This window comes from Bemisia tabaci, chromosome 10 (genome assembly GCF_918797505.1).
Source record: "Bemisia tabaci chromosome 10, PGI_BMITA_v3".
In the NCBI taxonomy this organism is placed as follows: domain Eukaryota; kingdom Metazoa; phylum Arthropoda; class Insecta; order Hemiptera; family Aleyrodidae; genus Bemisia; species Bemisia tabaci.
This window is the reverse complement of record NC_092802.1, coordinates 13,916,525-13,927,307: the sequence shown is the minus strand read 5'-3', so window position 1 is coordinate 13,927,307 and position 10,783 is coordinate 13,916,525. Positions and strand designations below refer to the sequence as shown.

The 10,783-nt window shown below is 42.1% G+C and overlaps 1 protein-coding gene across 1 annotated transcript; it reads right to left on the bottom strand.

Annotated features, from left to right (window-relative positions):
* Nucleotides 1-1,654: 1,654 nt before the first annotated feature.
* Nucleotides 1,655-9,594, bottom strand: LOC109044745 (uncharacterized). Its single transcript, XM_019062595.2, has 2 exons — nucleotides 9,387-9,594; nucleotides 1,655-2,185 (listed from the first exon to the last, which is right to left on the bottom strand). The coding sequence occupies exons 1-2, from the start codon at nucleotides 9,463-9,465 to the stop codon at nucleotides 1,785-1,787; spliced, it is 480 nt and encodes a 159-aa protein (XP_018918140.2). The 5' UTR covers nucleotides 9,466-9,594; the 3' UTR covers nucleotides 1,655-1,784.
* Nucleotides 9,595-10,783: the final 1,189 nt, after the last annotated feature.

The window sequence follows — 10,783 nt, the reverse complement described above, 5'->3', positions numbered from 1 at the left end:
TTTTTATGGTAAGATTGTAGTTTTGATGGAAAGTCTTGCTAAAAATTTTCCACATTGAATTTATAGGTATTTAAGTAGAAAGGAAGGAGAGAAAAAGAGAAAGGAGGGTAGGAAAGAGATAACACTTGAGGGCCGAAACTTAGGCCTCCCCTTAGAAATGTCGGAGAATTTTCCACCTCTAGGCACCCCTAAGCATGAAGGTCTAGAACCGCCTATGGTAACATCGGAATATTGAAACATCGTTCTTCCATCAGTATTTCAGTCGTTTTTTTCCACGTGCAGTTTGACGCCATGGTGCCGAGCACATCATTTGAATACTCTCTCTCTATTCCGTTCTTTTATACTTTTTTATCTCATTTTATTTTCTTTTTTTTTCTTTTTTTTAAAAGCTTTTAATGATTTCTACTCTCTCATAAAATGTTTCGTTACCCAGATGGCTAAAAAAATATTTCCAATAGTTCAGCAAGATTTTAAGAATCGTTTATTATTCGGGACAACAGTTTATTTAAATCCGAACCATAGCACGTGCGTCCACACTGCCGTGCTAAAGGAAAAACGCTGTACGAGCCATCAGACATTGCCAACTTTTTTTAATAACATATAAATTTTCAGGGAATTCTGCGATTTTTTTTTTTTATTTCTCAGAGAATCTTATTCGCGACCAGACCTGAATCATCCGAAAATTTCCAGAGGAAATATGAATAACCCCCTTATAAAACTAAAAATTTTACCGGAGGAAATTGGCAACTCTCGAATGTTCATAAGGCGTTTTTCCTTTTTAGCGTCGTAATGTAAGTGGGAGAGCTGGCGCCGATTTTAAACAATTTCCAGGTCCCGAATTCCGAGACTCCTGTGTCACGCTGGATCACTTTTTCGATTCATAATCGATTGTTTCCGATCCATGGGGACCCGGCAATACGATGTGAACAACGAGGATAGGGATTACTAGAGTACCTTTATAGACATAGTATGGCCATTTATGTGCCGGTTTTTCATTGGTCGCGAGAAAGAAGGCTATGTTCTTATACGGCCGTAAATAAACAATCAAGCTGGCTGTTATTATGCAAGCAAGTTCATCAAGTGAGTTTACGATGGAAATTTTAACACTAAATCATTTATTGTAAAAACTCCCGCAAGATCCCATGTATTTGAGGTAATGACGAGGATAGCAATGGAGATGTTGCATGTGTGAGGGATTTGCGATTTGACCACTGATTCTTATGTAAAAGTTTGCGAGAAACACGATGGTGCCACTGTTTTTCTCTGAAATCATCTCCCAAGCTCAAAAATAGCTCTCAAAGTGAGGCCAAAATGGAGGGGATATCTCGCACCCTACCCTGAGAGTCCACCTCTACATCAAAACAAACTCTCCATGCAAAGATAGGGAGCAAACACATTAGCAGGGTTGCCGTGTTTTCAGTTTTGGAGTCCCAAAATAAAGTGGCAACCCTGTCAATGTATTTGCTCCCTATCTTTGCATGGAGAGTTTGTTTTGATGTAGAGGTGGACTCTCAGGGTAGGGTGCGAGATATCCCCTCCATTTTGGCCTCACTTTGAGAGCTTATTTGAGCTTGGGAGATTATTTCAGAGAAAACCAGTGGCACCATCGTATTTCTCGAGAAATTCTACATAAGAATCAATGGTCAAATCGCAAATCCCTCACACATGCAACATCTCCATTGGTCATTTCCACTTCCCGCTCGCCTATCAAATCGCCGCTCCACGTGTGTCACGTTTTTCCGTGGGCCACCCCCAATCTACAGTCTCCACGTCGTTGGCTCGGCCTAACAAGGCGAGTCCCGGTGTCTCCGCGACGCTGTGCGAACATCCATCGCCACACTATTCTTCTTCAGACTTTTCCTCAGTTTCCCTTGGACTTCTGAGTAACTTATGTACTGCAGACCCTTGGGCCGGATGAACAATTTCAGGAAAAACTTGTTGTTCATCTGACGCAATCTGTCGAATTCCTTGACGTCAAGGAAGAAAACCGACAAGAGCGTTATGACCTCCGTGGAGAGTGCGCAGTCGCAGATTTCGCTCATAACCCCGTTGACGACAATCGCCTTGCCGTTTGTAATCGGGACCAATTCCGAACGCCCGCGGTTGTAGTGCTTCGGGGGGTTTATGTAGCCGTACTGTTTGAGACTGTTGTGCCAGCAGTTTCCTGTCGCCTCCTCCAACCTAACTGCAAAAGAGGGAAAAGGGAGAGAGAAGAAAAGAAAATATGGAATTACTAGGGGGTCTGCCCCCTGGCTACTACGCAGCCCAACCCCCTGGGCGCTGTGCGCCCCCATAGCCGCTTTGCGTCGAGCGAAATTGTCGAAATCGCCCGTTGGCAGTTAATAAGCAAATAATTTTAATCGAATAATGGAGATGTTGCATGTGTGAGGGATTCGCGATTTGACCATTGATTCTTATGTAAAAGTTCGCGAGAAACACGATGGTGCCACTGGTTTTCTCTGAAATCATCTCCCAAGCTCAAAAAAAGCTCTCAAAGTGAGGCCAAAATGGAGGGGATATCCCACGCTACCCTGAGAGTCCACCTCTACATCAAAACAAACTCTCCATGCAAAGATAGGGATCAAATACATTGACAGGGTTGCCACCTTATTTGGGGACTCCAAAACTGAAAACACGGCAACCCTGCTAATGTATTTGCTCCTTATCTTTGCACGGAGAGTTTGTTTTGATGTAGAGGTGGACTCTATCAGGGTAGGGTGGGATATCCCCTTCATTTTGGCCTCAACTTGAGAGCTTTTCTTGAGCCTGGGAGATGATTTAAGAGAAGACCAGTGGCACCATCGTGTTTCTCGCAAACTTTTACATAAGAATCAATGGTCAAATCACACATTCCTCACATGCACATGGAACATCTCCATTCAAACGATGTTTCAAAGAATAATTTCCCGCGAAACCATTTTCTTAATGACTCTCTCCTTACTCTGAATTTTGATTCCTCTTCTGGAAGTCGACCTTGTTAGGGCCACATCTTGTCAAACCTGATCACCAACCTTAGAAAAACTGCTCACAAATTCGGGAATTTTAAAAAGCGCGTGACAAAGTAGATTATGCCATAAGGAGTCGGTTTTAGGCTTTTTTGATGTGCTTATCGAGATTATTGAGAAATGTTCGGCCGTGCTAAAGGAAGAGCGCCGTATGAACATTCAAGAGTTGCCTCATTTCCTCCAATAACATTTATATTTTTGAGGAAAACTGTGAATGTTTTTTCTTGAAATTTTCAGACACTTCAGAGCAAATTACAAGGAAAATTATCTGAGGAATCGGCAGAAAAATATTCAAAAATTTTCCCGAAAATTAGTGATTTGAAGGCTCATACGGCGTTCTTTCTTAGCATGGCAGTATTACTCACATGGAAAATGTATTCCTAGGCTGCATATCTTGCTTGCTGAAGACCCATTTACCCGTTTTAGAATTTGATCCTTCGGGTCAAACTTAGCCTTTTTTAATAGATTGAGAATTTCATATCAACGAAGTCGGTAGGTTCACTGAACCAACAAACTACGGTCGATATGGAACATTTATGAAAAGAACGAAAAAGGTTTGATTCGTGGCACTGAATTCTAGACTCGCGGAGCTGAATAGTCGCGTCAATCAAACGAACCGAAGTTTGGTTCTATGTACTAAGAAGTTGGTCTGCGTGACTAAGCGCTCCAGTGGCGTGGCGTGAATGATCGATTATCGATCTCTCGCCATTTGAAGCTATGGTAAAGAATCGATTATCAGGGTGTTCGCTGCTAACACCCTGATAATCGATCTTTTTTCATAGGTTGAGTGGTGTATCAATCGATATATCACAAAGCACGTCACGCCACAGAAGCGCTCGTCCATTGAATCAAAAAGTGCCCATTGAATTTGTCGCCTCGTATTTCGGTGGTAGGTATTTCCTTCTCTTCACGGCCTTTGAACCGCGTTATCGCGAAAAGCGCAACTTGAATTCTCTACACGCTCTGACGTGCGAGGGAGAGAATGAGTTTTTTGTTATAGATAGGTACAGATACATTTATGAAGGGTGACGTAGTTGCCTATGCGAATTTCGCACGCAACCCGAGTCTAAAACAATTAATCGGACCCGTTTCCGCCGAACGGAAAAATAGACGAGTGGGAGAGATCGGATGTGCTCGAAAGAGCCGCATAAGAAACAGTGCTAAAGTGGGCGTGGTGGTCCAAGTTAACATGGGGAAATTTTTTTTTGGCCCAATGAACCGCGACTCAACCTAAATTTGTTCCTTACCATCCAAATATGATACCTGCCAAATATTTTCGTTCTCCGACAATATTAACACGTGCCGACTTGAGGCTGAAAATCTCCCAAAAAATTACATTGATTTAAATGGGGCGAAAATGGGCCGATCCGCGGTATTTCGTTTTTCGGCTGTAAAATGCGCCAAAATGCAAATAACTTGCTCTTAACCTACGAAGATACCTAGAGGCCTATTGTGATTGAGAAAATCACACATTCGACCCATTGGAAGGGGGGGAGGGGGTCACAGCGGAGCCGATTCCTAGGCCCCGCGGCCCTGCGCGAGGCTCCATGCGCCAAACTGATAAGAGAGAAACGCGCTCGCATTTTCGGGCTCCCTGCTCCCTGATACGCATTGCCGTACTGCAAATTAAATGATGTTATTTCTAGAGTTTGAAAAGCAAATCAACTGACCTGCTGATAAGCACATTGCAACAATGGTTTCCTGGTAAAACTGCTGAGTTTTGCAGAAAATCTCATGTTTTCTGGGAGCGGAGTGCATTTGGCAGTCAGAGTCTGTCCGCCGATCAATCATCGATGTTTTCATGATATGTTTGCGAAACTATGGCTCTTTCAAAGCCAACTTTGCGAAAAGAACGAAACGTGTATCTACTCGGCAATCACTCCCCCTTAATTGAAGGGAGTAAACTCCCGTCAAAGAAACAAGTTGTACGCGTATTGTTCTTCAATTTACTAGAAGTCCAGTTAAGTTTACGCGACAGTGCACACCTGGTGGTCCAGGAAGTTATCATTTTCTGGAACAAAGCGAGAATTCCAGTGCATTACAATTCTCATTGTGTTAAAAAAGTGGAGGATCTTTATGAACAATGGAGGTACTTGCAGAAAAATGCGAATAAGTGCCAAGCTAATTTCAAGGCGAATTTTCAAGCTAGAACATGTTTTAGCTACTTTACCGTTGTTGCAGTTTTGATATTTTCGAATATTTTTTAGGTTCTCTCCAAAAAAAATTTTCTGAATGCTATATGTCAAGTGCTGAAACTTGAAATCCGTATTTTATAGGTGCGGTCGAACACAAGTAAGGTGCAACGCTGCTTTTTTATACCAACGTTACAAATTTTAATAATATTCGTCTTGTTTTGCTATTTCTTGCAATTTTCCTAAAAACAGTCTTACGATGGCAGGTTTTAACATTATCAGAGAGTAAAATAAAACGTGGCCGGCGTCGTTTTTGGATCAAATGGAACTGATTTAGGGAGCGACGCGGTCCATTTCCCGAAGTTGCCCGGAGCGTATCACACTAGCGCATGATGCTTTACGCGGCGCCCCAGCAACTATGAATCGGCTCCGCTGTGACCCCCTCCCCCCCTCCCAATGGGTCGAATGTGTGATTTTCTCATTCACAATAGGCCTCTAGGTATCATCGTAAGTTGAGAGCAAGTTATTTGCATTTTGGCGCATTTTACAGCCGAAAAACGAAATACCGCGGATCGGCCCATTTTCGCCCCATTTAAATCAATGTAATTTTTTGGGAGATTTTCAGCCTCAAGTCGGCACGTGTTAATATTATCGGAGAACGAAAATATTTGGCAGGTATCATATTTGGATGGTAAGGAACAAATTTAGGTTGAGTCACGGTTCATTTTCCGAAGTTGCCCAGTTTGGACCACCCTAGCGTGATGCCCGTTGGAGAAATGGGAAAGCGGAACTTTACAGTGTATCATATGAGCCGTAAGCATCGGAAAAGAGCGTTGTGGACAGGGCTCATGAGTTAATGTCGACCAAGAGCGAAAAAGGAGTCGGCTTCGTTGCCGCTGACGTCACTGGCGCTTTATTATAATTCCCGTTCATTCGCCAAGGCCCTCGACTAAGGAGCATACCCCTTTTCCCCATCAGTCTCTGTTTCCGTTTGGCTAGAGAAATAGTCCAATCGTGAAGAATCTTACTTCATAGTCGATGAGAATGCGTTTTAAATCGCAAGAGGAGAAAAAATAGAAAGAAGGAAAAAATGAGGGGAGAATTGACGCAAAGTCATAGCTTTCGGTGCTTGCACCCGTCGTAGAAGGAAAAACACATTCGAGTAACATTTTAAGTAAATTGGGTAATTTTATTGGAATGAGGTTTTCCTCTACACTCAAAAAAGCTCGGCCTGGAGGCCATAAGCAGCGACCTGGAGCACGGACTGGATGGCTATATGCAACTTACCGTTCGCCTACGCGCCTGACGGCCGGATTGCTACGTGCGGGACGATGCGGATCCAACGGACATGAAAACCGTAATCGCGCCTCGAGGCGGCATAGGCAGCTTGCGACCTCTAGGCGCTACTTCGGCTGGACCGGCCGGAGCTCTGCGCCGCCGCCGCATGTCCAGCGACGGTTGGTGGATTTTTTGGAACTACAGCTGAAAAATTTCGACCATTAAAGTACATACTTAGAAAAGAAAAACTTTCCACAAAAGTTTTAAAACATGAGTGAATTACTTGTGTCAATTTCGAACAAGATTTTTTTCTTTCCTTCTTTTTAAAATAGGTATATATTTCTTTGTTGATAGTTTCATAACAATTTAGTTTCATTTCAGGAAAGTGATGGATAATTCAATGTCTAAGAAAGAAAAAGAGCATATTGAACGTTAGCTTGTTGATCTAGTTCAGATATCAAGAAATTTGAACTCCTAGGGCTGATGTATCAGCAAGTCAATTTGAGAAAAGAGATGAATCTAGAGAAGAGATGATGCTTATTGAGAAAGAAAATCAGCATATGAAATGTTAGCTTATTTCATCGTGTAGAGAGATCAAGAGAAATTTTCAAAAACCTAACTTATTGTTGCAAGCCTCCGTAGAAATAAATAAAGCACAGGTGAAGCACTGGAAGGAACAAATGTAGATAGATCAAAATTCATGCTATCCTATTTTAAATGTAGAAAAACAACTGCCAAGGTATGATAAATTGCTAAAACTCATTGCAAGCGAAAAATGTAATTATGAAAAAAATCATTTTTATCACTTTGGCATCCCGTTCTCAATAAAGTAATTACTTTCACTCATGAGTATTCACATTTGTCAAAAACCAAAACCTGTTCCATCCCTCAATAAAAAATACGAATGCGAAAGTAGGAAATACCCCAAAGATTAAACAAAAGGAAAAGCACAAGGCGTAGGTCTAGGTACTTACAGATTTTTAACTCCTTGCACTAGAAAAGCTTCAGAAAATCTTGAAAATGAGGTGAGAATATTTCAAAGTGTAAATTCAGGAGTAAAAGTTTACAAACTTCAAGATATAACTCTCCGCAATAACTACGGATACAATTTCCCACAAAAATATTAGCGAAGAAATATACCACCGAAAATTGTCACACTTGTTAAAATTGTAGATCTTCCCTTCAGCAAACTGAAGCGCGATTCACACAAAATTTTACCACTATTACAGTACACTGAGCTCCCTAGAATTGGGATATGGAATCAGAGAGATATTCACAGCAACAATGTTTGCACTGGCTCTTATCGGATAATCAACGCAGGCAAGATTGGCTTATAGCTTCCGCTGGCGGACAGCTATTTTGGCAACAGAGAAGGGAGGTGTTGGATGTCGGAGAGTGAAATACTACCTACTCTCAATTGAAAACATTTAAGTATAAGCCAGAGATTAGATTGAAATGGAATAAAAAATCAACCCAATCTTATGAGCAAGCAAAGGTGGCACAATGAAGTTGCAATCGGTAAATAGACATTCTTGTGACTACATTATCAGTATTTTAGTGTGGCGGTAATTTACTCTGTGGGAAGATGCGTGGCAGGTAATTGATTGCTTTTCTTAGATTTAAGTTCTTTCCCTTAGTAGGGGGAAAATAAGTGAATTGCAAACGAACTTACAGGAGGAGAGGATATGAGCTCAGTGTGTAGGTAAAACTGACAATTTTCACTTAACTCTCGTCGCATTTCCGAAAGTATTTGACAAGCGTTATCACACAGAACTTAAGAATCAATCGTGCACCGCACAGAATCAAGAAAATATATCGAAAACCTCCAAAATTAAACGAAAAACGAACACACGTAATGAGCAATGACCAACAATGACAAGCAATTTACTAGATTCTAACCTCAATAAACAACGCTGAGTGGTGGCTGCGATCGCTCCCGAAAATGTTCAAGGCTGGCGGCAACTTTAAATTCACGCACTGAATAACATTGACGTAAAATATTGTAATTTTCTGCGAATATACACGTAGCCGTCTCAATTTTAATCTGATGGTGACGCCATTTTCCGAAAACTGAATCTCACCTCACTGCCAACGGCCGTGGAAGCGGTTGGCTCCGATCCTGAAACCCGTAACTTACGCTCGGCTCCTAACCGGTCTTACGGCCATGAAGGCCGCGCGGGGTCCACGGGACACCGGCCGCTGGGTCCAGTACTAGCTGGCGCACAGCGCGTTAACGCCGGGATCACCAGTGTCCAGAGCAACCGGGTCACAGGGCCGTAGTTTTTTTTTTGAGTGTAGCTAGGTAGAAACCAGGGGTGTCACTACCGCGATGAATGACGTCATTAACCGAATGTTTCAAAGCGCAATTACTCGGTTGATATTAAAAACTTAGAGAGTTGCTGTTTGGACGGATTCTAATGTTTACAGCTGATCTACAAGAATCAATCATAAAAACACGATTCTTTGACGAGTACAACAAACTGACCCATTCTCTGCCTCTAATCTGACAGGTGACCTAAAGCCACTCTTGTTCATTGTATAGGGGGAAAGAAGAAGAAAGCTGACGGAAAATAGGGTGAAGTAGAGGAAGAGAGGGGAAAGAGAAATTGAGAAGGGTAATTAAGAGGAAATTGTACACTCTCCAAGTATATATGACCCTATTTCTGGATTTCATCCTAATTTCAGCAAGCCTTTGGTTTACACTGAAAAAACATTTCTAAAGGTATTATTTTGACTTAGAGCGTCGGTTCTTGTTGACAATTTTTCCTTTTAGTTGAAATGTCAGTTTTTAGTTCAAAAAACGTTGTTTTGCCATAGTTTTTTAACCTTAACTTAACGATAGCAAAACGACGCTTTTTTAGTTCATAAAAACCCCGAAAAAGAAACGACGCTTCAAGTTAAAATAATATCTCAATAAAAAAAGTTGCAGTGTAAAATATCGAGGTCCATCGGAATAAGATTAAAAACTCACTGTCCGTATTTTGTCGGCTGCCGGAGGGCAGGTGCGGGTTTATTTGGGGAGGAACTGGGGACAAACCCATGTACTCCATCGTTTTCGTCGGGGAAAGTGCTCTGTTCGACGTTGGAGGTGGTGAGGTCCCTGTAAAATGGCGTCAAAATTTAGGGTAGTGGCAAATTCTGCGATTTTTCAAACATGAATATAAAAAAAAGACATTTCGGATTCAGGGAAGACGCACAGATGAGAAAAGGCAGCCCAATCCCTTATTTCTCGACGGTATAAAACTATAGTACCTAATATCTAATTTTTTCGTCCTTTAGTGGTATAAGAGATAGCAGCTTCAACTTTCGTACAAAGTTCCGAGAACTTATGCTAGATGTGGACAGGGATTTCAAAAACGTGCGCCCAAGACGAGTATATAAACGCGTTTTTGAGCCCTCTCCCTTTGGCATGTCCATTTGATCATTCTTACTGATGTTTTAAAACGGACGAGAAGAAGAGGCGACAAAATATAGGCGGCTTGTGGGCGGCAAAAGTGTGAAGCCGGCCATATACACTGTAAAATCAGTTTTATTTTGAAATAATTTACCTATATCTCGTTTTTTTTACCCAAAAAATGCCCTCATGCTCCTTGTTCTCCAAACCCCAGTTAGGATTTAAAAAAAAAAAAAAAAAAACTACAAACCTGGTGATAGTCTTTCGGCGGTGATGGTGAATGGAGGATTCCGAGTGTTGGGAGGGGTGTGGTAACTGGACTGTTCAGGGCTCGTAGTCCTTGGCGGGAAACACTTGCACCAATTCGACCGTGAACTCGTGCCTGTAACCAAAGCACCTGGTGCCGACCGACGACTACCACATGAATTACCATTCATTCAATCAAAACCACACCCGATTGGTAATGCACTTGTTATTGCAAGCTTCAGCTAGAGCAAAAAGCACAGTTGCGTCATGTCTGTTTGACACCAATTTCAGGTCAATCGGTCAAAAAGGGAAGCTACCCTGGTGAAAATTGGCAGTAGAATCTGTGTTCCAAAATACCATAGACCTACAGCCGGCTGTGAGATTTCCAATAGCTTCTATAGCCGGCAACACAATTTCTTATAGCCTTTTATAGCCGATGGCGACTAGGCAACAGCCTGGCGATTAAACGTTACTAATTACGGATGCTAGGACTTACTAAGTTTTTGGACTACCGCTCTCTTTTTGGGTCGTCGTATCTTGATTTATTTTGCGAGGAAAGCTCCGTACTTTTGAAGGATGCCTGCCATTCCTAAAATGTTGGAGCACCTGCAATTTTGTATGATACTGTGCAATACCTCTGGTGTGAAATAGTTGCTTCAACCGCAGTGGTACGCTGCGGCGCGGGCAGCCAGCACGAAACGCGCATAGGCGCCTTCAAACCTAACAGG